Source organism: Eubalaena glacialis, chromosome 15 (assembly GCF_028564815.1).
Source record: "Eubalaena glacialis isolate mEubGla1 chromosome 15, mEubGla1.1.hap2.+ XY, whole genome shotgun sequence".
Taxonomy (NCBI): Eukaryota; Metazoa; Chordata; class Mammalia; order Artiodactyla; family Balaenidae; genus Eubalaena; species Eubalaena glacialis.
The window spans coordinates 84,987,042-85,014,406 of NC_083730.1; the positions used below are offsets into that span (position 1 = coordinate 84,987,042).

Consider the following 27,365-nt stretch of genomic DNA (forward strand, 5'->3'; position numbering starts at 1 on the left):
TAAATAAATAAATAAGTCATAAAACCAAAAAAATCAAGAAGTAGCATTACGTGTGGGTTATTTAAAGATTTGGGGGTAAATTTCCAAAAAATCAGCTGTAAGAGTTGCAAGTGATTGTCTCTGGGATGGGGGAAATGAAGGTAAGAACTGCTGTCTTTAGAACAAGCCATGAAGAGCTGTTTGACATTTTACATTATGTTTGATAATAAAAAGATAAATTAAAAACAGATCACATTCAGGCTGCCTCTCATTGGGTTTGTTTTGCTGAGTATATTAAAATTCAGAAATACAGGAAGGACTTTCAGAGAACATATTTTTGCTGTGAACTCAAGAGCTATGCCACCTTAGAAACAAAACATACGAAGCCTTGAGATTTTTACTCTGCCGTATTTGATAAGCAAAAGGATTGTAACACTTTCCTTTGAATCATGATAAATGGTTTATGGTTATGAGAATTAAAATTAGAAAACCAAAACTACATCATTGTAAGTTATTGTTACTGTTGCTACTACCCACTAATAATAATGCTAATGAGCTTGTCAGCTGATGCAGAGGTTTGATTAAAATGGGAAGGGTAAGAATGCTTTGTTTTCTGATCAACACAAATAGGCTCCAACAGAAGCAAGTAACTCTCCTACCTGAGTTTACAGCCAGATTGCATGTTGTAACCAAATAATACTGGGGTCCGGATCCCCGCTATTGCTAAGCAGTCTTGCTCAGCTGTGCTACGAAGAAGAGTAAGTTGTCCGTATCTGTTCGTGGTCTGCATAATCCCAGACATTCACAGAAGGTTAAGGGAGTTGCCCAGTACTAAAGCAGCTGATTCTTAGGAGATGGTGTCACATGAGTCACATGAGAGAGACCCAAATATCCCTTTCTCTAGGTCTCGGGAATTTTGACAGTTATTTCCCAGAAGAAGGCAAAAAATAGTTATAACTATTTTCCTTGATTAGGACATCCTCAGGAGAAAACTTCTCAGAAACTGGCCCTTCAAAATTAACTCCAAATTTTCAAAATCACTCAATTTGTTTTAAGAGTCTCTGTTTAAGTATAAAATTAAATACCTCTAAATGTCTGTCAACTGTTCTGTCTTAAGATTTTCACTGTAAGACACTGACAGTCTCCTGGGCCGTACTGCTCCACGCTATCAGGCTCCGCACAGCCCTACTTGCTGTGCAGGCAGAGCCACCCACAGGAAGCTCTGGCCGAGACTGGTCTCGCGAGTCCAGCCCTCAGGACTCTCAGCAATAAGAAGTGCGGCCCACACACGTGGACAGGGAAATCAAGCTTCTCTATGGTGCCAAAAAGGATATCCCTTCTGAGGCTGAAATCCAGCAGCTAACGGGAGTCCCACAACATAACCAGGGTTTCCACTGAGAGGAACTGGCTTTGTATTTTTCTGAAAGACAATGCAGAAATGCCCCAAGTAATTCTCGTTTTAATAAGGAAATGGCAGAGAGAAAATGAAATGGTTTTCATAATAAAATCTGGGATTACCAACCAATAAAAGAATCTCTCTCCCTACTCAGAACTATAAATATATCTGCTGAGTGTAGGAGTACATCATGCTGTAAAAGAACAAGCTCACATGGAAGAGAATCTTATTCCCAAATGGAAAAGATACAAGGACTCTGGCTTGATTTCATTACAAACTCCACAGGCTACATGCAAGCCCTTTGTTCCATACAAATGGTTAGATGTGGTAATACTTCTAATTTGAGATTTTTTTTTCCCACTAAGTCATGATTTCTTTATACTTGGCAATTACATACTTATACAAAATTGATCAAACTTACCTGAATAAAATAAATTTCAAACTTTTGCTGGAATGGAACCATTGCACTGCTAACCGCTCCCAGAAGAACAAAGACATCAGCTTTTATTATCTCACCTGCATCTGTATACGTGAGGCTATACTTCACCTAAAAAACAAAATGATACTTCAAATACACCTGTTTCCAATAAATTTCTGTAGCTGTATTAATAACTCAAATAAAAAAACATGTATCTAGGAGGCAAATCCTTTCCCACTTCTCCACGTGTTAAAGCTTTTCTCTCCTGTCCAATCGGATTATGGGAGGTGTTACCTCAGCATCAGCCCCAGCTGACAGACAGGGGCATCTAAGCCTTTCTGTGACCAATTACATAAGTTCCAAATCAGCTGGTCTGAGCAGAATGTAATCAGCCTATCTGTGCAGATAAATGTGCTAAAACAACAGCAGCGGGACTTCCCTGGTGGTCTAGTGATTAAGACTCTGCACTCCCAATGCAGGGGGCCCAGGTTTGATCCCTGGTCAGGGAACTACATCCCGCATGCCGCAACTAAAGGAGCCCACATGCTGCAACTAAAAGATCCCGCATGCCACAATGAAGATCCTGTGTGCCGCAACTAAGACCCAGCGCCGCCAAATAAATAAATATTAAAAAAAAAAAAACACAACAACAGCAGCAACAACAAATCTTGATGTAGTCTTATAAGTTACTAGGTTTGTGGAGAAAAATCACACAATTATTTCAGAGACAAAGACGCGACCTCTGATGAGACAGGATAAAGGGAAGTAGGAGGCCAAGACAAGAAAAGTGATACCATCGGATGGCCAGAGCCCCCTTTGGAGGGCGTCCAGTTACCCCTCAGGACCACGCAGCTTGAGTCGCCCACAAACAGAGCAAACTTTCAAAGCCAAATTGGGCGCCTACCTCAAGAATGACGTTAGTGCAGATTTTATCATGCCCAGCCTCGACAAGAACCAGCGGCCTCAATACATCAGTGTCTTCCAGTCGGGTTAGCGTTTTATTTAGAGACTGAATGATGATGGACTGAACAGTGATAGGGACCTGCAAAGTAAAGTCCTGGATTACTAAAGACACACCACAACAGAGGTGAATGGATTAAAATAACGAAAAACTTGAAACACACCTCCACAGATACACCGCCAAGAAGGGAAAAGCGTGCTATAGAACAATATGCATACTAGAAATCCACATTTGCAAAAACACAGATATTTATATGTAAACACATGCATACATTCACAAAGAAAATATCTGAGAAGGATATAACCAAAATGTTAAGTGATTACCTCTGGAAACATGTTCACACAAAAACGTGTACACAAATGTTCACAGCTGCATTCTTAATAGCCCAAAACTAAAAATAACCCAGTTGTCATTCATCAACTGATGAATGGGTAAATTAAATGTGGTCTATCCATACAAAAGAATACCATAAATAAAAAGAATCATCCATAAAAAGGAATGAAGCACTAACACATGCTACAACATAGACGAATCCTGAAAACACTGTGCCAAATGAAAGACACCAGACACAAAGGACCACATACTACATGATCCCATCTATAGGAAATGTCCAGAATAGGCAAATCCATAGAGACAGAAAGTAGATTAGCGGTTGCCAGGGGCTGGGGGAGAAGGTTGGGTAGAATGAAGGGTGACTGCTAATGAGCACAGGGTTTCTTTTTGGGGTGGTGAGAATGTTCTGGAATTAGATATTGGTGATGATTGCATAACCTTGTGAATATACCAAAAACCACTGAATTGTACACTTTAAAATGGTAAGTTTTATAGTACGTGAATTATATCCCAAACACACACACACATACACACAAACTCCCATCACACCATCAAATGCACACATACACTCTCACCTCCAAACCACAGCTCCTACGGATAAAAGCACTCACTGTATACACGCACGTGCACATTCTTCACACAATCCCAGGGTCCATCCTCCTAAAGCCCCACAACCTCTCTGAATATATGCTTGACCCAGTTTATACACAACTTCTACACACACCCTTACACACGCACACAATGGGTGGTGGGATCATAGGTAAGAAAAAGAGACAAATTTTTAAAGCAAAATCAGGAAGCCCTGGTTAGACCAATGCTATTAAAGGACATTTTTCACTTATGGCCATTGCCAGCAGAGTGACAAAGCACCAAGCAATCCTTTAAATGGCTCAAACCTCTAGATATTTTGGCCTCTTCGTACCATGAGACAAGTCTGATGTTTGCTCTAAATGCCTGCTCTTAGAAACCACTGTTTAGGAAGGAACCTAACTTGTATCTAGTTGTTCATATTGCTCTGAACTTTGCCCTCAACCATGTACTATGTTGTTTATAATTCAAAATTATTAAGTATTTAAGCTGTAATTTTATAGATAAACAAGGAGTTCTTATGTACTGCTCCCATGACCAAGAAGACCGGCAACTATCTTTGTAAGTCAAACCTCTAATATAAGAACGTGACGTGGTTCGGAAGCAAAGATGAGCTGTCACGTGATGGAGTCGCAGGAGGGCAACACCAGTCACCACAACGTCCTCTGCATAACAAGTCACACCACTGGGTTTAAGAGTTACGCAGGGAGTCCCATGCTACCGGTTAATTAGCTCTTAAGCAAGTCATCAAAAGATAACCCTGGATTCCTTTATCTGAAAATGCCCTGATTCAGCAATGATACTGTGTTCTAAGAATGTGTACACCATTCCATATCAGCCTCTGATGGAGCCATTCCCATGGTGTGTGGGTGTGGCTGGCAGACACCGAAGGGTTCAGTTGGCTTTGTAAAGACTGATGGATGAGTGTAAGTGGCAAGAACTGCACTAGTATATCACCATCCACTGGACCAGACACAAGAATGAAAATGGTACGGCTCTTCTGGTTTCCTGAATGTTCTATTCAATCATATCCCATTCCCAAACTACCCACTGGCAAAGAACTAAAGCATACTTAACAATGAAACTACAGGGCCATGACAATCTTTCATTGATGGTTCAATAGATATCGACAATAATTCCAAGCAATCACAATGGGCTTCTATTAATGGGGAGACTGGATCTGATTTTTATATTCCTCATCCTCTAACAGACCTTGGAAGCTGCATTTTAAAAGAATTTAAACACATCCCTGATATTAGTTGATATCCTTCGGAGCACAAGCTTTGGTGTCACACAGATCTGAGTTGGAAGTCGCAGTCTGCCACTTCCTGACTGTGTGGCCATAGGACACAAAGAGAGAACGTGTGTGAAACTTCCAAACTCAGGGCTTGGCACACAGTAGAACGAGTCCAATGTCATGGTTAAGAATAAGGTCTCTGGAGCCAGACAGCTTGGTTTCTTGTCCCAGCTCTGCCCCTTCCCTGCTGTGTAGCCTTGGGCAAGCTAAGTCATCTCTTTGTGACTCACATGCCAGAGTGCCAACAACAGGACCTACCTCCTAGAATCACTGGGACAACTAAAGGACTGCAGACACACATACGCTTGGAACAGTGCCTGGCACATAGTACGTGCCTTTGAGTAACGTCCTATTATCCCTCACAATAGGTCTTCCCTTCTTGATTGAATCAATCCTTAGTCATTCATTCAATTAACACATAACCAACTGAGTGCCCAGTACCTACTAGGCACCATCTTAGTACCAACACTATATGGCGTACAGGGTGGCTATCCCCACAGACAGTTCAAGCTTTGAATGCTATAATAAAAGCACTTTTTAGTGGTTGGAAGTATTTGAGAGCTAGTCTATTATATGACTTTCAAACTGGGTCCCTGGGAGCTGTAGGGTTCCTCACAGGGACCAAAAAGGAGAAAGATGGGGAGGTCAGGCAGGTAAAGGGCTTCTGAGCCCACCCCTGCTCCAACTAGGGGTTTTGTTTTTTGGGTTTTTTTAAAAATTAATTAATTTATTTTTATTTATTTGTTTTTGGCTGCACTGGGTCTTCGTTGCTGTGCGCGGGCTTTCTCTAGCTGCGGCGAGCGGGGGCTACTCTTCGTTGCGATGCGCGGGCTTCTCATTGCGGTGGCTTCTCTTGTTGCGGAGCACGGGCTCTAGGCACGTGGTCTTCCGTAGTTGCAGCACACAGGCTCAGTAGTTGTGGCTCACGGGCTCTAGAGCGCAGGCTCAGTAGCTGTGGCGCACGGGCTTACGTTGCTCCGCAGCATGTGGGATCTTCCCGGACCAGGGCTCGAACCCGTGCCCCCTGCATTGGCAGGAGGATTCTTAACCACTGCACCACCAGGGAAGCCCCAACTAGGGGCTTTGGATTCAATCCATGTTACACACTAGGGAAGGCTCTCCCTTCTTTCACTTGAAGAAGCACTATAACTGAAATAAGTTTGAAAGCACCTTCACAGATGAGGAAATCCAGGCCCACCACACACAGTAGTGTGAAGTCCAAAGTCACACAACCATTCCTTTCCAAATGTCTACCTCAAACATGTTTGTGTCCAGAGACATAATGAAATCAATCACAGTGGGTACTGCTGTCCGCAGTGCTTCCTGCGTGCCAGTTGCTGCACCAAGCACCGAGTCTTACATCATGTGCATTCTCTCCCTCGAGCCTTACATCAAGCCTCTGGGGCAGAGACCTACCATCCACTTGCAACTGGGGAGACTGAGGCATATGTCACACAAGAAAACAACAGCAAAGCTGACTTTTGAACCAAGGGCAACCAATTTCACAGGCTCTGGGAGACTATGACAAGGCCACTGCCTTGGCCTCCTTGGGGACTGTATTCACAGGCAGGCACAGGGTGCAGCCCCAAGAGTAAGAGGTAAATCCACCATCCTTCTCTCTGACATATCTGCAAAGAGACTGTGGCCTCCTGACCACAGCTCTATAGGGCCCCTGAGCTGGGGCCATAAGGCTTTGAATAGAACCTACCTGCAACTCAATACTGGAAGCTACCCTGAGAGTGCTCACCTCCTACACAGGTGTGTACGTTCACTGGGCAAAAGGTTTCTTTCTATCTTCTACACTGGACAGACAGCATCCTGGGAGCTAGCCAGCTCTCCTGACAAGAGGCCAAGAAGATATCAAGGGATGCCCTGAAAGCACAGAAGCCAATCACACCCATTGTCAGTCAAGACAGCTGCGTCATTTAAACATGAACAAGTGTGGACTACAAAAACTAAGGAATTTGAAAATCTGACCCTTTTGTGATAGCAAAAGGATGGTCTACTAAGGAGTTTCCCTATTTCATTTCTGCTTGCTTCTTGGCAAATGTTTTCGTTATTGGCAGTAAGGTACCCTTCTGACCATAAGTGTATTCATTTCAAACGCTCCGAAGTAAGACAATAATTCCATTAAGAAGTACTCTTACCTTTGTTCCTGAACCAGGCACCTAGATAAAAAGAACAACAAATTTTGTTAAGTACAACAAAAAGAAGCATTTTTATTGCTTTTTCAGACCGTGGGTTAAAGGGCACATTCATCTTATTAAAGACTTCTCAAAGTGGAAAACAGAATTTCCTTAATCAAGACTTGCCACCTATATATTTTTGTATCTGTGTCATAATAACTTTACATTTCCCTTCTATATTCATTTCCTTCAGATTGGGAGCTCAGGAGACCAGCCCAACAGAGCTAGTCTCAGGAAGCCTCCATGCTTCAGTGTAATTATGCGGTATTTTCCATATGGTCATCAGTGACCTAACACTGTAGGGAAGACATGGCTCCCATCCTCCTGGTCACTTGCGCTGCACCTGTCCTCATCAGAAGTACACCACTGCCTGCCCAGGCAGTGTCCAGTCTCCTAAGTGGCCTTCCTGCCTGTAGCCCAAGCCCCCTCAAGGCCAGGCTCCTGCCTCCCCAGCACAGCCGGAGCTCTTTTCCTCAAGGGCTCCACCTCCCTTCATTCCTGTCCCCACACCGCCAATCCCACTTCTCTAACCCCAAGATGCCCTATTAGGCCAATGGGAGCTATGGGGAGCGGGATGAGTGGACATGTGGGGGGGGCCTAAGCTGAAAAAGAACTGTGCCTACACGCCTGAGGGACTGCTTCCAGGACAACTGTGAGAAGTCACATGAATTGGAAGAATTCACAGGCATAGATTGCTGACTTTGAGGAGAGAGGGAGAGGGAAAGGGCAGAGAGAGGAAAGATTAAACTTGATTCTGAAAACTGAAGCCCAGATGAATACAGGTGCCATGGACGCCCCCGTCACCACACTCCGGAAATCAGAAGGGGAAGGGGGCTTTCACAATAATCATATGGTTTTTAATCACAGAAAAATGTCTTCTCCCCTGGCAACCCTTCACATCACCCACCAAGCAGGCCAGTGGCCTCTCATCTATACAGTTCAGGCTTCAGTCACCGTAACCAGGAAGAAGGGGCCTCTTCACACGGGGGCCTCTTCTTCTCCAGCAAACCTATTTCCTGTCCTTTCCTGGACGCTTATTTCATCTGCCAACCAGAAAGATAACTTTTTGGTGCTAACATGATCATTTCCGTGACAGACATTAAGATGTTTTTATAATTCTAAAGGTTTTGGTTATTAAAAAAGGTCTTTTTAATTCAGGAGACAGAGTATCAAAATGAATGAAAGCAAAAAAAAAAAAAAAAGAAGAAAGCAAAATATGAGCTAACTAGATAAAAATAAAAATTATTTTAAGTGATTATTTCAATATCTTTGGTATCAGTATACCAAAGAACTGGAGAAGAAAAATTTTGAGTGTCAATCATGTATTGAAATGATGCTCTACTTATCATATTGTAAAAGGGTACAAAGAACAGAAAATAAACCCAATGAATCAAGTTTCACTTCAAAATAATTCTTACCCTCAAAATTTTAGGGCTGCTGTAATAAGCCAGGCTCAGGGTTTCAATTTCTTTACACTGTTCCAAATTTATCCTTCTGGTGCACTTAACAGCTTGGTTAACCAGAAATGCTGGAAATCGTAGCATTCCCAAGGGAAAGGGAAAAAAAATTTTAAAAACAAGAAAAATTTTAACTGTCCAACAGTAACTAAAAAATTGTAATCTAAGTAAAACTGCAAAGTTATGACATATAATATGCTTAATATAGGGTTTAAAAAATTATTTTTCAAATACATAATACATTCACATGATTCAAAATGCAAAAGGCACAAAAAGATATTGAGAGAAGTCTCCCCCCAACCCTTGTCCCCCAGCAACCACCAGCTCCCTTCCCCAGAGACAGTCAGCATGAAGTTTCTTGTGTATCTTTCTCGAAATATCTTATGCAAATAAAAGCATGTGTGTATATATATATGTATGTATGTATGTATGTATGTGTGTGTGTGTGTATATATATATAAATTTTTTTCTTTTTTAGTATTTCTTTCCCTTTTTGGAAACAAATTCACAATATATATTCTGCCCTTTGTTTTTTTCACTGAACAATGTATCTTGGAGTTCAGTCTATCTCAGTACATGAAGAGCTTCCTCCTACTCTTTTTAGGGAGAATTAGTATTCTATTACAGACATGCCATAATTTATTCAACCAGTTCCCCACTAATGGAAGCTGTCTCAAGCTTTGCTATAATAATGCTGCAATCTATTGTTTTGCATGTGGGCCAGAGTTTCTGTAGGACCAACTCCTAGAAGTAGAAAAGCTAGGTCAAAGGGCATATTCATTTGCAATATTGATACATAATGCCAAAGTGCTCTTCACAGAGGCCGTACCAATTTTTAGTCCCACCAGCAATATAGACAAGTGCCTACTTATCCACAGCCTTAAATTTCTTTACGCTTTGCCAATCCATTAGGTGGAAACGGTATCTCAGTTTTGTTTTTTTTTTTCTCATTAATATTTTTGGCTGCATTGGGTCTTCGTTGCTGCCCGCGGGCTTTCTCTAGTTGCAGCAAGCGGGGGCTACTCTTCGTTGCGGTGCGCGGGCTTCTCATTGTGGTGGCTTCTCTTGTTGCAGAGCACAGGCTCTAGGCATACGGGCCTCAGTAGTTGTGGCACACGGGCTCAGTAGTTGTGGCTCATGGGCTCTAGAGCGCAGGCTCAGTAGTTGTGGTGCACGGGCTTAGTTGCTCCGCGGCATGTGGGATCTTCCCGGACCAGGGCTCACACCCGTGTTCCCTGCATTGGCAGGCAGATTCTTAAACACTGCGCCACCAGGGAAGTCCCTCAGTTTCGTTTTAATTTACACTGTTCCTTTGTGTGAGCAAGGTTAAGCATCTATTCAATAGAACACATTTTCCTTTGTGTAGCAAGTGTTGCTTCATTAGGCCACATGCTATCATCCACGGCTTAGCAGGTTTCTGCATAGTGAGGCTGGCTAAGGACTGGAGAGCCAGGCCTATTCCCTTCCACTGCCAAGAGGGTTACTCCATGGAGTCTATGATGCTCCTGAAGGAGAAGCAGGACCCATGGGAGGCAGCTGCATGGGTTGTATCCCTGCTCCACCACCGCCTGAGTAAGAAACTGAACGTTTCTCAGTTTCCTCATCTAAAGAATGAAAACAACCCTCCCTTAGAGGATCATTGTAAGGATCACATGGAAAAAACACATGCAAGCGCTTAACACAATACCCAGCATACAGTTAATCAGTGTTAGCTACTGACAAACTTTAGCTCCAGTGAGGAAAGAACTTTCCAACAGGGACTTCCCTGGTGGTCCTGTGGTTAAGACTTCACGTTCCCAATGCAGGGGGGCCCGGGTTCCATCCCCGGTCAGGGAACTAGATCCCACGTGCCGCAACTAAAAGATCCTGCATGCCGCAACTAAGACCTGCTGCAGCCAAATAAATAAATAAATATTTTTTTAAAAAAAGAACTTTCCAACAACTGGAAGAGTTAAACAACTTAATGAGCTGGTTACAGGTAGTGAGTTCCCCATCACTACAAGTGCTCAAACAGTGACTGCATGTTGTAGAAAAGATTCCGGCACTGGGTGGGAAACTGAACTATACAACCTTTGAGGCCTCTTTCAACTCTAAGACTCTCTGTTTCTAGTTACGAAGTCTGTTTAATTATGACTACTATAAATATAAACTAAGAACAAACTCTGTTTGCAGAGAGGAAGAAAAGTGCCCACTCTCTTACCTGCAGGGTTATCATCGGTGCACAGAGATGATGTAAGGGGAGAAGGAAATCTCAGAAATGAATGTGAAGTCTGCAGATGAACCCCATACTGCAAACAGAACAACCAACAGCTGTCATGGTGCTACTAAGGCACTCCTTCAACACTTACTGCACACCTACTATGTGACAGGCAGCACTGCAGGCATCGGGAACACAGGGGTGATTAAAAAACAGATGTGGTCCTTGTCCGCAGGGAGCTTACCCCTAGCTGTCCCACCCTTTTCCTTTTAAGGATGTGTGTTTCTGTGTATGCATGTTACTGCATTTGCAGGCTTTTTTATTCTAGGCAATTTTATTTCTATTCCACTGGAAGGGTATGTAAGAAGCTGACACAGGTGCCAGCAAGGGGGAAACAAGCCCTGTCCTTCACTAGAGCTGGGAGTATAAATTCCTGCAATCTTTCTGGAGAGCAATCTGGTATCGGTATTTTAAATTCCCATTCATTTTGACCAAGTTAACCCGTTTATAGGAACATATCCTAAGGATTTAATCAGACAAAAATATATGTATCTAGAGACTTCCCTGGTGGAGCGGTGGTTAAGAATCCCCCTGCCAAAGCAGGGGACACGGGTTTGAGCCCTGGTCCAGGAAGATCCCACATGCCACGGAGCAACTAAGCCTGTGTGCTACAACTACTGAGCCTGCACTCTAGAGCCCAAGAGCCACAACTACTGAGCCCATGTGCCCCATCTACTGAAGCCCACACGCTCCAGGGCCGTGAGCCCCAACTACTGAGCCTGCGTGCCACAACTACTGAAGCCCACACGCCTAGAGCCCATGCTCTGCAACAAGAAAAGCCACCGCAATGAGAAGCCCGCGCACCGCAATGAAGAGTAGCCCCCGCTCGCTGCAACTAGAGAAAGCCCGTGCACAGCAACGGACCCAACACAGCCAAAAAAAAAAAAAAAAAAAAAATATATATATATATATATATATATATGTACCTATAAGAATGTTTATTGTGGATTATTTATAATAGCAAAAACTAGAAACGAATGTCTGTTAAATAGTGGAATGACTCAATAATAAATAACGACACATCCATGGAAAGAATACTTTGTACCAGTAAAATATAGCTCCAACACTAGCTCCTTCCTATACCTATGTTTTCCTCATCACTTAAATGGAGACAATGACATATCCTTCCCAGGGTTGTATGCAGTGATGTCTGAAAAGCTCTGCACAGTGCCTGGCACATGGGAAATTCTCAAGAAATGGTAACTTTTATAGTGACATGGGAAGATGCATAAAATTTGCATCTTTACAAATTTTTGCAAATTTTTTTTTTTTTGCAAAGAAAAAAGCACTTTGCTGCATCTTTTGAGGTGGAAAGGAAGAAAAAATTCTGCAGAGACAAATGCAAGCTTACCACAGAATAAATGCCTCAAAACCCTATGTTAGAATTCAACTACTCAAGTTTAATTTTCATGATCTTTGATCTATAGGCACGCACGTTAAGTTTTTTAGTTTATAACATGAATTCTATGTCTCAGGAAAGCCGGTTTACTGGGAACATACTGAAAAGTTAACTTACAAAGACAAGACATCTGTGACGGGATGAGTGGACTTAAGTTCCTGGCTCACCTCGTATTTTGCAGTATTTGGAGCATCCGGTTTGGTTGTCAAGGAAACATCTGATTCTGCATTCGATGAAAAACCATCAGATGTTTTCATCAATTTATCAAAATTGCTTTCATCAGGCACTTCTGGATTAATAAAGGATAATGCAGGTTTATCTGTTTTTAGAAAAAACATTTTAGATCAGTATAAAATATAACATGTATAGTATATATAACATATGTAGTATTTTGGAAACAACTTTCAGTAGCATTAAGGCTGATGTGAAGACATTAAAGTGTCTCTTTTTATATTCACTTTCCCCAAGATTTCTTTAATCTTATTAAATAAATAGGATCTTTCTCTATGGTGGAAGCAATAGTTTCTAAAGCCTACAGGTAAAGAGCACAACAGAAACCAATAATAATCAATCTCTTTCTCTGGCCCATGGACTGAGGCATCTGCTGCATAAACCTCTAAGGGGCAACTCTCCCCAGATGGCTATGGGAATGAAAGACCCTGTTTCTACCCTCACACAGCCACCTCCAAAGCCCAGGAGGATAATGTGCCCTGTACATGAGAGGTGGGAGGAGGAGGGAACAGGCTGGTATGTTCACTGGCCCTGTTATGTCAGAGAACATGACAATGACTGACCAGTCATTACCTCAGATTACAAATCACAGAGCAATCGCCTAAATTTTCAAGTGCAAAGGAACAAAACCAAAATATACAGACACTCTGAAAAGACAATAAAGTTTGATAAAACCATAAATGTGTCTCTGATCTTTGATATCTTGATAACATTTTAGACTCACATGTACTTTGGAACTAGACACCTAACTGAGCTAAATGCTCAGATAAAAATAAAGATCCTGTTTTCATGCAAATATTCTTAGTAAAAATAAAAGAGAAAAAGGGAACTTGAAATCAAAGCTGAACCTGATTCCTAACTATTAAATCAGGAGGAAATAAAGCAAAACACACACACACACACACACACACACACACACACACACACACACACACCCACCCCTAAATAAATCTAGATTCCTATCCATGTCTACATATTATAAACACCTTTGAAATAAAGTATGAGATTTCAAAAGATAACTACACAAGCACAATTAAAGAAAACGTGCATGGCCACAGGTTTATAAAGTTACTTGCAGTTGTCTGTGGAATGGGCTCAAGACAAACTCTAGCCAAACCACAGAATAACTGCTTGAAATCTAACAATGGGACATTTTTCCATAAAAGAACTTCTAAAAGAAAAAAATTTTCAGAGTTTCACAAAGTATATCACCATCAAATACTTACAGTTTGTAATGTGAATGCAGAAAATAGATGGATTGATTTGGTCAACAAGTTTAAATACTCTCTGAGGTGGGTCTGCTGTAAAATTCAATGAATAGGTGGCTGCTTTTTGACTACAAAACTGACTATCACCCCTGAAAATTAAAAAAATAATAAGACAAAGTTTTAAGGCGAATGCACACAATCTTAGCGAGATTATTTTAAAACTGTCAGATGCTTGCACTGTACTATGTTAACAACTACATGGAGGATATTTACAAAAGCGCGATGTTAGTATTGAACCCACTTTTACTTAGTTTATTCAGTGTTAAATTGTTCGGCATTTTAAACTTCTTCCTCTAACAGTGAAAATATGAAGACAACTAGAATCACCTTTAAGAAAATCTTGTCAAGTATGGAATATAGATCAGAGTATAATTTTGACGTAAATGAACCTTGCAAACTCTGACAGAATCAATTACATAAAATTTTGCAGAACTTCAGATTGTTTATAAGTACCCAGAATGGATCCAAAATTCCTAGTCTTTAGAATAAAGCTGTCTTCACAAAGGATTGTGAGAATGAGAAAATGTAACGTCATCTGGAAGTTTCGGGGCTTAGAAGTTACGGTATAGATAAGTCTTCAACCAATCCCAGACTTAACAAACCCTAATCTATTTGATACTGATACAGATATGGCATAGAGATATAACAAAAATGAGATCATATTACATACTGCTTTAAGGCTTTTTTCACTTAATATATAGTGCCCAATATTTCCCATATCATCAAATATGTTTTTGTATTATTATACTAAATAGCTTCATTGTATACCAATTTATTAAGATACTCCCAATTTTTTTAACCAATCCTCTACTGTTGATCTAGGCTGTTTCTAATTTTCCCCAATTATATATAATGCTATAATGACATCCTTGTACATACATTTTTATTAATATCACCATTTATTTCCTTAGGTCGTATCTTCTCAAGTGGAATTGCTGGGTCAAAAGGTAGGTACACATAATTTAAGGCTTCTGAGACATACTGCCAGATCGCCTTCCAGAAAGGCAAGATGCATCCTCACCAACACCGTAGTAATAAGAGCGCGTATTTCCTGTACTCTTGCCAAGATTGGATATTATCATTCAGTTTTTACCCTCTGCCAATTTCATGGGCAAAAGCTTGTTATCTCATTGTTTAAGTTTGAATTTTCTCTTTTACTAGTGAGGTTAAATATTTTTCCATACAGTTACTGCTCACTGGTATTTATTCTTCAGTAAGTTGACCATTTTTTATTAGAACATTTATCTTCTCATTGACTTAAAAGACCCCATATATATATACATATATGTATATATGTATATATATATATATATTTTTTTTTTTTTTTTTTTTTTGGCTGCGTTGGGTCTTCCTTGCTGCATGTGGGCTTTCTCTACTTGTGGCGAGCGGGGGCTACCCTTCGTTGCGGTGCACGGGCTTCTCATTGCAGTGGCTTCTCTTGGTGCCGAGCACAGGCTCTAGGTGCATGGGCTTCAGTAGTTGAAGCACGCGGGCCCTAGAGCGAGCAGGCTTCAGTAGTTGCGGCACGTGGGCTCAGTAGTTGTGGCTCGTGGGCTCTAGAGTGCAGGCTCAGTAGTTGTGGTGCACGGGCTTAGTTGTTCTGCGGCATGTGGGATCTTCCTGGGCCAGGGATCAAACCTGTGTCCCCAGCGTTGGCAGGCAGATTCTTAGCCACTGTGCCACCAGTGAAGTACCTGATTTTTTTAAACTAATGAAGTTGTCAATCTTTCTTTTATAGTTTGCCTTTGGGTTTATGCTTAAAAGACATTCCCTAACCCAAGATTAATAAATGTTCACCTATATTTTTCATTTGCTCATTAATTTTTTTCTAACGTTTCAATCTCTTGGTAATTTACTTCGATGTAATGCTATGAAGCAGGAACCTAATGTTTTTTGTTTTTAAATAATCATCCTACATCATTTACTGAACGATCCAAACTTTACTCCACAGAGATGAAATACCATATTTACATTAAATACGTAAGTAGAAAAAAAATAATACTTTTTTTTTTTATTTTTATTTATTTATTTATTTATTTATTTATTTATGGCTGTGTTGGGTCTTCGTTTCTGTGCGAGGGCTTTCTCTAGTTGTGGCAAGTGGGGGCCACTCTTCACCATGGTGCGCGGGCCTCTCACTATCGCGGCCTCTCTCGTTGTGGAGCACAGGCTCCAGACACGCAGGCTCAGCAACTGTGGCTCACAGGCCTAGTCGCTCCGCGGCATGTGGGATCTTCCCAGACCAGGGCTCGAACCCGTGTCCCCTGCATTGGCAGGCAGATTCTCAACCACTGCGCCACCAGGGAAGCCCCAGAAAAAAACATAATACTTTTTTAAAAAATTAGCTGGTGTAAAATCAGTACACACAACTGATTTTTGGCCTTTCTATTCTCTTCCAATGACCTACTAATCTGTCTTGAATTAATACACATTATTTTCATTATTATAGTGTTACAACTGTTTTAAACCTAGTAGTTTGCTCTTCTTATTCAATAACGTCTTGGCTGTTCTGTTTATTCTTCCAGATGAATTTTAGAATCATTTTGACACATTATCCCTCTCCCATCTGACTAGAATTACATTATAATAAATTGAAATGTATAAGTAATGATTCTTCCCATCCCACTACGCAGACTGTATCTCTCCAGTTATTCAAATGTTTTATGTCTCACTATATTTTGAAGTTTTTTTTCACAAAAATTCTGAATAGTTAAGTTTAATTCTAACTATATTAAATTTCTACTGGTGTTATGAATAGAATCCATTTCCATTATATTTTTTGACTGTTTATTGCTGGGGTATTGATTTATTTTGTAACTGGCCTCTTTTCCAAATGCTCTGTATAGTTCTAATGGTATATCAGTTGTTATTGTAGGCATAAAGAATATTTTTGAAAAACCGTGAGCAGTATTAATAAGAAAAGATCCAGCACTGAAAAATCTACGAGTCCTACTGGGCCTTAAAGGATGAGTAGGAATTAGACAGAAAGGGAGTGGGACACTAATCCAAGTACAAGAATGGCATTGGCCAAGGATGGGTAATGTACTGATGGTATTTGGAAAACAGAGTACCAAAGGTGGGCTGGATGGTAGATACCAGATGGGGTTAGTAGGAAATAAGATCTGAAAGAGGCTGGGATGGATATGAATCCAGGTTATGGATTCTGTAGGTAATGAGAGTTTTTGAAGGTTCTTTAGGAAGTGAGTGATAAGTTGAGGCGTGAGCTTATGAAGAGGAAGGAAGTAGGAATGGATAAATATGAGGGCAATCGTAAAAGACAACTCAGCAGAATGGGACTCTTCACCCCTCCCCTTCGAGTCAGGCACCTCTCGAATCCTGTGCAGTGAATCAGTATCACATCCGTACATTTCTCTTTAGTCCCACTGTCATAACCTTCTGGGGTAAAAGAGAGGGCACCTATTAATCCTCATCTGCAATAGCTTCCTACTTGGTTCCCTGTTACCAGGCCTGGCCCCTGTGATCTATTGTCCATGCTGCTGCTGAATTTATTAAGTTGGGAATCTGATCACCTCACTTCCCGGCCCCCTGAAGAATTCAGGAAAAATCCAAACCCCTCAGCATACACACAAGGCCCCTCAGAATTTGACCCCTGCCATTCCCCACACTCTTCTGGCTCCACCCTTCCCTAGCCATGCTGAGTTACCTGCAGTTAAGGCAACAGGCTGTACTCCTTCACCCCCATGCAGCTCCCTCGGCCTGGAATGCCCTTCCTGATTCCGCGCTGGCCAACTTCTACTTGTCTTCAGAACCCAGCTCAGTTATTTTCTAGAAAGACCTCGCTACTCCCACTGTCTGGGTTAGATGCCACTCCTCTGAGTTCTCCTAGTGTCTGGGGCAGAAACTGCCATCCACTCATCTGTCTCCCTTACTCATGAGCTCTTTGAAGGCAGGACCATGTCTAACTTGTCTTTAAATCCCTGGTACTGGCACACAGGAGGGCTCAAGAAAGGCATGGTGAGATGTGAAAGACGGCTTAGATGTGAGAAGGCAAGGAAGAGACAGGAGTCAGGGTAGCCTCCAGGTTTCTGGCCTGGGTTTCTGACTGGGTAGAGAAAGTCAAAAGGGGATACTTGAGGGTCAGTTAGGGGTGGAGGGGAGAAATTCATTCATCCATTTAACTCATTTTTAATGAGGGCCAACTATGTGGCAGGAGCTGTGCTAGGCACTAGTGGTAAATGGTATATAAAAGATAATTCTTACTCTCAAGAAGCTTACATCTAATGAGGAAAACAGACATTAATCCAATAATCTTAACAATAAATTTACAAGTTATTGGATGATAGGACTAGCTGATGACAGTTCAGCAAATGTAAATAAACTTTTTATGAGTTGGAATCTACATAACAGGAACACACAACTAATTAGGACTATTAGTTTTGATTTCAGTATTTCTACACTTCATATTCAGGAGAAAGTCACAAGCAAAACTAACTCAAAAAATTCTGAGGTCCTCTCCTGAGGGCACTACGAATTCAGCTCTAACTTCTAAACCATGAGGTCCACAAACCACACCTAATTTTGTAAATAAGTTTTACTGAAACGTAGTCATGCCCATTCATTTACATATTGTTGATACTGCTTTTGCTCAACAATGGCAGAGTTGAGAAGTTGCAACAGAGACCATTATGGCCTGCAAAGCTTAAAATATTTATTATGTGGCCTTTTACAGAAAAAAGCTGGTTGACCCTCATTCTAAATAGTCTATATCTAAAATTACAGTACTGGCTAATTTTTTTTAAACAATTACATTCTAAATAATGATCTCAAATCGGAGCAGATACCTCACTCTCAGGCTCCTGGTACTTACTAAGACAGGAAAACAGAATGATTTTCAACAAAGACTGAACCACAATGTAGTCCAGCTAGCCAGAAAAATAATCTGACTACAACACCCCATGCTCCAAGCATTTTTACAATATCAGAAGTAGATTCAATTTCCCATTGGTCAATAAAATAGTTTCCCATGAGAAAAACACATCACACTTCCAAAAAGCATTCAACCTATCAAGTTTCAATCGCTAAAACTTGATACAAGACTAAATGTAAATTAGCTATCTCTGAATAATAAATTGGTCCCATCCTGAATAAATTAACCTCTAACCTCTCCTAAGTGCTGCTATTTTATCTGAATTATGAGAAGCAGATAAATCAGAAGAGATTATTTCTTTACCTTATAATCGATTGGGAATGTCATTTTCCATTATTCTCCTAGACAATGTGAACTGTGAGAATTCCTGGTAGATTTGTCCATCAGGAAAGTATAAACAAAGCTTTCCTATCTATTTAATTTTTTGTTACAAGTATTATGTCTACAACAAAAGCTGTAAAATTAAACTGTACTTTTCACCCTAGGCTATACAGGAGACTAATTCACAGATACAAAAATGTGACACCTTATCTGTTTACAAATCACAGTGAAACGTAATTCAATATCTGAACACAGAGATTTCATTATACCCTTTGTAAAAAGTACACTCTCTCTTCTCTTTTGCCTGAGCTATCATCTGGCTGGATGCAAATAAAGGATAGACACTCTTCTACATATTGGTTTGGACAGCATGACTTCTGAATGATGCAAAATTCAGAAAATCAGGTTTGGGTTTTTCAGCCTGGGAGAGTTTTCACTTTCTGTCCCCAAATTTTATAATCTTGGTCCAATTTTGTCAAACCTGCATGTGTCACAAACTTACATGACAACTGGGATTGAGCAGGCAGAAAAGACACTGAAATCCACGGAGCTGCAATCAGGATCACAACAGCAGTTGACATCACACAGTGCTGGAGACAAGTCACAGACACACAGAGCAGCAACTACAGAAACAAGAGAGGTGGGGTGCAGAGCGTCACAATCAGCAGGTAGTGACTGCCCCCCTGCCACTGCAAGGTACCAAAAATCCATCTCATACAGAAGGTCCATTTTATTTTTCCTACTGCACTTTGGGGGAAATTTGTGAAGTGAAAATAAGTCAGTTTGAGCACCCCTCCATCCAAGGTTTCCCCAAAGTGGCTAATCATCTGACTCACCTGGAAAGTTCTGTTTGTGTTCTACCTAGAAAGACTCTGATTTGGTAAGCTAACTATGAAACCAGACACCTGTTTTTCAAAAACTTTCCAGGTGATGCTGATAATTAAAACAGGTTTAAGAACCAGCACAGTAAATCACTTGCCTGATCAAAAGAACCACCAGTTTAACACTGCAGACTCCTGAGCCCCTCCTCTGGAGATTCCAATTCAGAAGAAGGGCCCACTTAAGCCTGCCAAGAATCAGGGTTCTCTATCTTGTTCCTCTCCTCAGACGTCAACTGCAGCTTTGAAGCTGAGCCCACATTCACAGGCTATTGGCCAAGAATCAAACTGGCTCCAGTTCTTTGTACTTGGGATCCTAGAAATATCTTTCGTAATTCAGACAGTAAAAGCATGGGAAAAGGAAGGAAGCCCCACTTAGCAAATTTTAATTTTTAATAATGATGACTACCTGGATTTTTAATTCCCTATTTTAGTCTGTCAAACAGGGGGGCAAAAAACTTTTAAAGAGCTAGAGCATGAGAATGATAAATACTGAACTCATGGTAGTTTAATTACTGCTGGAAGGGAGGGAATAAGATCAGTGCTTCAATCTTACCTGTAATGTTTTGTTTCTTTTTTTGAAAAAGGATTTCATGCACAAACAAATTTAAAAAAGGGATCTCAAGCAAATGCTGGTAGACAATACATACAACATTCATATTTGCATTTATGAATTATTTTACAATGTTTCCCTCTAGCGAAGGACTCCTTTGTGTGCTTAGAAGTGTTGAGGCACCCTGCCTTATGTGTTCAAAATTAACGTTGATTTGTTTTACAAAACTCAAAGCCTTTGTAGGTAGGTAGCTATAAGACTACTAGGGACAAAGCAATAGTGTTTAATAACTCTACTTAGGAAAAAAAAAAAAAGGTCTCTATCCACGTGAGTACACTTAATCAGCCAACAAGTATGTGTTGAGCACTCCCAGGGTCTAAGTAGCACTCAGCTGCTCTTCCAAGCCTCTTCACGTCTACAGGGTACTAATGAACAGAGCTCACATTCAAGATGAAAGTTATCATCCTTCTCTTCCACCTGTAACCCATTCTGCAAACGGCTGCCCAGTTCTCCACTCCGAGTCCGTCTCCTGCTACAACATGTACCCAGGGTGTGACCTAAAATCAGGCAAGTAATTCACTAACATGAAAAAATGGGAATAACCCAACATCCTAAGGTTGTTATAAGGATTAAATGAGATACATCACAGATGAAATGCTTAGCACAGGGGCTGCTACACAGTAAGCAGTTAATAAATGCCAGCTGGCATTTATTATCATTACTTGCACAGGTCTAAACAGAGGCCCTTTAAAAAGACGAAGTGTAAATTCATCCTCCCATTTTGGAAAAACAGCCCTGAACACCTATTAATGATGGTTCAAGAACAGCTTCATTTTGGGGAGAAAGTGCATTAACAGACGAAACATTTACATGGATAAAAGACAACTCAGTCCAAAAAATCTTAGAGAATTTCAGATATTGAATACTCTGCTGTATTCTGTCCCAATTTATCACTTAACTTCCCTACTAATTCATCAAATAAATAGTTTTGATATAAAACAAAGCTTTTTTATATATTGAAATAGCAAATATATTTCTCTGTACTTTTTCTTAGGACTACTCATAATTTATAAAGGAGAAATAATGGTTCAGTAACTGAAGTTAAGTCCTAGAGTTCAGGATGTCAGCCAATGACGACTTTTCCATTTACTAATACTGAACCTTACTCAATTTAAGAAAAGATCTTTTTCTCTTAAGAAGGGATAAAAAATACTGCATACCTATTGGAGTTACAGTCAGAGGACTTAAAAGGGATTTTTTTGAGATCACAAACCCCTTTGACAAACTACTCACTTCTATGAACTCTCACCCCAGAAAAATGCATATTCACAAAAGTTTGCACTCTATCTTGGAGTCACAGCTATCCCCTGAAGTCATCCGTGTCGAATCAGATTACAAAATAGTCACCAAATGTGTGACTCAAGGATTAGATCACTTTCTGAGAAATATGTTAATTATCCCTAAAGATGAATCTTAAGAAGTGGATATAACCCCTCACCCCATAACTTCCCACCTCCAACTCAACACAGGAGGAATCTTGGGTTCTTATAATTGAAGTCAACAGACAGGGGCCTGGACCTAGTCACTATCAGTAAACTAGACTTTTCGCGTCTCTTTTTGATAAGTGAAAAGTTCAACGTATCCTATGCACTTAATTCCCACAACTGTCTACAAACTTTCGATTTAACTTCGTGTTCAGCTGCAAAGCTGCAAGCAAGTATTCATTCATTATCACCTTTAGCGTTAATGTTGTCCAAGACCACTGCAAGTACTTTCAAAGCTTTTTATATTTCCCACTTGGGCTCTCTGAGCCTCGGTTTTCTCATCTGTATGACAGTGAATAATATCTACCTCTAACGGTTGCTGAGAGAATTAATGCCTATGAAACACTTAGCAATGCCTGCACACAATAAGTGGTCAATAAACGTTAACTATCATTATTATTACATCCTCACCCGGGCTACCACCCCCCGCAGTCTGGATCACTGTAGATCCCCAGGAATTGGCACTTGGTACCCACCGTCCGTGACCGGGGTGGGCCTGGGGCCGGAGGAGGGCCTGGGAGCCCTGGGGGTTTCATGGGGCCTAGGAGATACAGCAGGTCGGAAAGTCGTCGGGGCTGGCTTCATGGAGTACAGGCCCTCCGTCGTCACCACCGGGGTGGCCCCGGCCTGGGCGCTCACGGAGGCCCAGAAGTCCAGGAGCACGAGCAGGAGCGGCGGGAGATCCCGCAGCCCCATCACCCAGCGGAAACCCGCGCGGCTAGCAGCCAAGGACCGCGCGCTACCTGGCAACCGCGGCGGCTGGGTGCGGGGCATCACGGGAAGGGTCGCGAGAGGCCGCGAGAGACTGGCGGCGGGGGGCGGGGCCTGGGCGAGGTGGGCGGGGAGGGGAGGGGCCTGGGCGGGGCCGGCCACAAGAGGCGGGGATGGGGGCGGGGAGAGGGGCGGGACTGTGGGACGCGGACGTGGGGGAGTGTGAAGCCAGTGGACACCTGGGGCTTGTGAATCCCGCATGTAGTTTCCAAGCGGACTGCGGTACTTGTTTAAAAAATGCGGATTTTCAGGTTCCGCCTCAGGGGATTCTGAATCAATAAGCCTAGGGCAGGGTCCAGGGATCAATATTTTTAACAAATGTCCTAACGCAACCAGTGCGGGGGGACAGAAATTTTGGGACCCACTCTCCTAAAGCTACTAAATAGGGCTTTTTGAAGGAGCAGAGATCACATCACTATCCTTGAATTTTCTCTGTCTCACACCTGTTGACACTTTCTTTGCCGTTTTTGTTTTAGCCCACTTAGGCTCTCTGAGCCTCGGTTTTCTCATCTGTATGACAGGGATAGTATCTACCTCTAGGGCTTGTATCCCAGGAAGTCGCCAGATAACTTCTGTTCACTGTGTTGTGATTAGGGGGACAGATGAAAACTTAATAACTTTTTCTACAGACAAAAAAAATTGACAAAAATTAAGTAGAATGATTTATAGGTGTTAAAAGGAAAAAACAAAGCAAATCTACTGTAACTCTACAAAATGAATTGAAGACCACAAGACTCAGGGAAGCCCCTCAGTTCTAAGCTGCCATATTTATAGAAGTATTCCAGCCCAGGTATGTTGGCTATATCTTTGATACTTAATCTCCTTACAATTCAGACGTGAATGTGAAAATACTTAAACATATCATGGTAATTATTCAAGAAACACATTTTTCCAATTCAGAAGAATGCCAAGGGAATTCCCTGTCGGTCCAGTGGTTAGGACTCGGCACTTTCACTGCTGGGGGCCTGGGTTCCATCCCTGGTTGGGGAACTAAGATCCCACAAGCCATGGCGCAGCCAAAACTAAATAAATAAATTAATTAAAATTAAAATTTAAAAAAAGAAGAATGCCAAAACAGTATATATACCTAGTTTATTAAATTTATACAGCAAAGCTAAATCATCAAAATGACATCTTTAGCACCTTTCTATGGCATTCCAGAGAAAGTATATAAAATATAATTTGATCAAATGTGTAATACAGATATTTCCAATTCTTTTCTACAAAGGATTGTTTTAACATCCACCTGAAATTCTGGACCACTTTTAATAACGCTTGTATGTAATGCTTTCCTTTAAAAAAACAAAACTATTATTTTCCAAACCTTCATCTCATAACTTCTAAATCCAGGATGACTTGTTTTTCAATCTTCTCTTTACTTCCAGGCCTCTACTTTCTTTTCTATACCTTAATATCTGTCAATCATGTTGTCCTATTTTCTGTTTTGAAATTTTAGGCTGTTGGATTAAATTTTGATAAAGTGACCGTCAGTTCTAACATTTTTGAGTTTATGGTTTGGGAAATAATCTCACCACCCCTTTTGGTTCAATCTCAAACACTCCGTAGGTGGCCTAAAAGTAATTTTATGACATTTTACACAGTCAAGATGACGGCTGCATCAGCTCAGATCCATTTTGCAAACCTTGGGAACATTGAAACTTTTCATTTCACAGCTGACTCCTTTCTGCCAGGTTTTTTTCCATCTTTCAACCCAAAGGATCCTTTCTCCCTTCCTTGTCCCCTGGCCTTGGCAGGTTCCCTCATTAAGATGGAAGGACACAAAGAAGGGCCAAGATCTATTTCCATATTTTGTCCAAAACTGCAGCATTTGCGTTGTGCGTAAATGTTTGTGATCTAAAATGTCCATCTGTTTCTCTAGGATTATTGGCATTCTCAATTCCTTATAGCCTGTGCCAATGTTGGGAGGAATCAAGACAATTTCAGCTTTTTGGAATTCTGCACTTGGAAGCTGCCGCATGTGAGGAGCCTGAAAAACCAAAGACAGGAGTAGCTGGGTGGAAACATAGCTGAGTCTGACTTCATATGGCAGTGATAACCCCTCTGTCTTGGTCTTTGGTGTGGTTTGGGGTGAGTTGACTATTATTGTTGTTATTATTATTGCTAAAGTCGTGGCTTCTAATCTGTCTAAAATTAAGTATGCAGTTTTGCCTATGATTAAGTATATACACCCATCTTTATTCATCCGAGCCAAATATTTTACAAATAGGGAGGCAGATTCATTAGGCTTTATAAAGGGATTTCTTCGAACGACAGGAGATCAAGCCTGCGTGAGGACAGAGGACTGACTCTATTGTTTTGACTGAAGTGAACCGTCCAATAATTCATTTCTAAATCAACACCCAGAAGAAAATAATCCCCAGCTTCTCTCCTCCTTGCATTTCCCACATGCCTAGTCAACCACCAGATACTACTCTTGTTCTTCAAATGTTTTCTGAAACATTATGCGGGCAGAAGGGCTATTTGAGCAGACTTCACATTCTTGAAAGGTCTCAAATTTACAAGTTTGACCTTTTCTGAAAATGAAGTAATAAATACAGTCACAGACATACATTGACAGGAATGAAACAATTCTTTGTTTACCAGACAACTTTAAATTTGCATCCTATTATTGGACCATACTGAAGTTTGAATAAACTAATCGGCTTTTTTTTAATTAATTAATTTATGTATTTATTTACTTTTATTTTTGGCTGCGTTAGGGTCTTCGTTGCTGCATGCGGGCTTTCTCTAGTTGTGGTGAGCGGGGGCTACTCTTCATTGCGGTGGTGCGTGGGCTTCTCATTGCGGTGGCTTCCCTTGTTGTGGAGCACTGGCTCTAAGCGTGTGGGCTTCAGTAGTTGTGGCACGCGGGCTCTGTAGTTGTGGCACACGGGCTCTGTAGTTGTGGCTCGCGGGCTCTAGAGCACAGGCTCAGTAGTTGCGGTGCATGGGTTTGGTTGCTCCGCGGCATGTGGGATCTTCCTGGACCAGGGCTCAAACCAATGTCCCCTGCATTGGCAGGCGGATTCTTAACCACTGTGCCACCAGGGAAGTCCCAACTAATTGGCTTCTTAAGAATAACTTTAAAGGGCTTCCCTGGTGGCACAGTGGTTGAGAATCCGCCTGCCAATGCAGGGGACACGGGTTCGATCCCTGGTCCAGGAAGATCCCACATGCCGCGGAGCAACCAAACCCATGCACCACAACTACTGAGCCTGTGCTCTAGAGCCCGTGAGCCACAACTACAGAGCCCGCGTGCCACAACTACTGAAGCCCGCGCACCTAGAGCCCATGCTCAGCAACAAGAGAAGCCACTGCAATGAGAAGCCCGTGCACTGCAATGAAGAGTAGCCCCCGCTTGCCGCAACTAGAGAAAACCTGCATGCAGCACAAAGGCCCAACGCAGACAAAAATAATATAAATTTTTAAAAAAATACTTAAAAAAAGAATAACTTCAAAAATTATTTTCAGATTGAAACATTTCAATCACAATAAAAGGTACAAAAAAGACCACTGTACACTGCACTGAGATCATTCAAATTTAACATTTTTCCACATTTACTCCACATTTCTTTTTAGTCAGTTTTATTGAGGGATAATTTATATACAGTATAAATTTTTGTGTACAGTTTTTTATATACAGGTTTTCTCATGCACCAATGTACAGTTTTTTTGGTATACAGTTTTATGATTTTAACTAACACATACAGTCATGTAACCACAACCATAATCAAGATACAGAACAATTTTACCACCCAGAAAAGTTCCTTCATGCTCCTTTATAGTCAGCCCCTCCTACTGTCCCAGCCCTGTAAGACATTGACCTACTTATTTTCTGTCCCTGTGGTTTTCCCTTTTCCAGAATGTCACATGGATGGAATCATACAGTATGTAGCCTTTTGAGCCTGGCTTCTTTCACTTAACCTAATGCCTTTGAGATTTATCCACACTGCATGTATCAACAGTCTGTTTCTTTTATTATTATTATTTATTTTTAAGAGCTCAGCTTTTTATTGACCGTGTTACTAAAGATGTTTAGTCAAAAAGACCAAAGCCCATGTCATCATTGGACTCTTCAGATTCTTCTTTCTTTGCTTCTACTTTCTTCTCCTCAGCTGCGGCAGCAGTGGTGGAGGGGGCAGGACCTCCTGCTGGGGCAGGTCCACCAGCCCCCAGGTTGCAGATGAGGCTCCCAATGTTGACATTGGCCAAAGACTTTGCAAACAAGCCTGGCCTGAAAGGTTCAACATTTACACCAGTGCTTTAATGAGGGCATTGATCTTATCCTGGGTGACCATCACCTCATTGTCGTGCAGGATGAGGGCCGAGTAGATGCAGGTGAGCCCTGAGACAGAGGCCATATTACGGGCCAGTGCTACGCGGGGGCTCGTCACCGGATGAAGTGAGGGCCTCACCCCAACGCGGCCTTAGCTTCCTCGGAAGGACCGAGCACCTTAGCGGCAGCTGAGGAAAGGGGTGTTTCTTTTATTACTTTTATTATTATTATTATTGTAAAAAAAACCACATACCATTAAACACCATCTTAATCATTTTTAAGTGTACAGTTCAGCAGTGTTAAGTGTTTTCACATTGTTGTGCAACAGATCTCTAGAACATACATCCAGAGGAGTGTGGGGTGA

General features: G+C 41.4%; 1 protein-coding gene and 1 pseudogene across 1 annotated transcript in view; both read right to left on the reverse strand.

Annotated features, from left to right (window-relative positions):
* Window positions 1-22,728, reverse strand: part of TCTN1 (tectonic family member 1) — a 28,075-nt gene extending 5,347 nt beyond the window's left edge. Inside the window, exons 1-11 of the mRNA XM_061169742.1 lie at window positions 22,431-22,728; window positions 19,482-19,602; window positions 13,729-13,859; window positions 12,439-12,590; window positions 10,816-10,903; window positions 8,577-8,686; window positions 7,120-7,140; window positions 2,698-2,835; window positions 1,797-1,922; window positions 1,314-1,399; window positions 639-779 (exon numbers count right to left, since the gene is read on the reverse strand). Of these exons, the coding sequence (XP_061025725.1) occupies window positions 639-779; window positions 1,314-1,399; window positions 1,797-1,922; window positions 2,698-2,835; window positions 7,120-7,140; window positions 8,577-8,686; window positions 10,816-10,903; window positions 12,439-12,590; window positions 13,729-13,859; window positions 19,482-19,602; window positions 22,431-22,728 (1,412 nt within the window). The remainder of the gene's footprint in view (window positions 1-638; window positions 780-1,313; window positions 1,400-1,796; window positions 1,923-2,697; window positions 2,836-7,119; window positions 7,141-8,576; window positions 8,687-10,815; window positions 10,904-12,438; window positions 12,591-13,728; window positions 13,860-19,481; window positions 19,603-22,430) is intronic.
* Window positions 22,729-26,760: 4,032 nt separating this feature from the next.
* LOC133075674 (large ribosomal subunit protein P1-like) lies at window positions 26,761-27,107 on the reverse strand (annotated as a pseudogene).
* Between the last annotated feature and the right edge of the window lie 258 nt (window positions 27,108-27,365).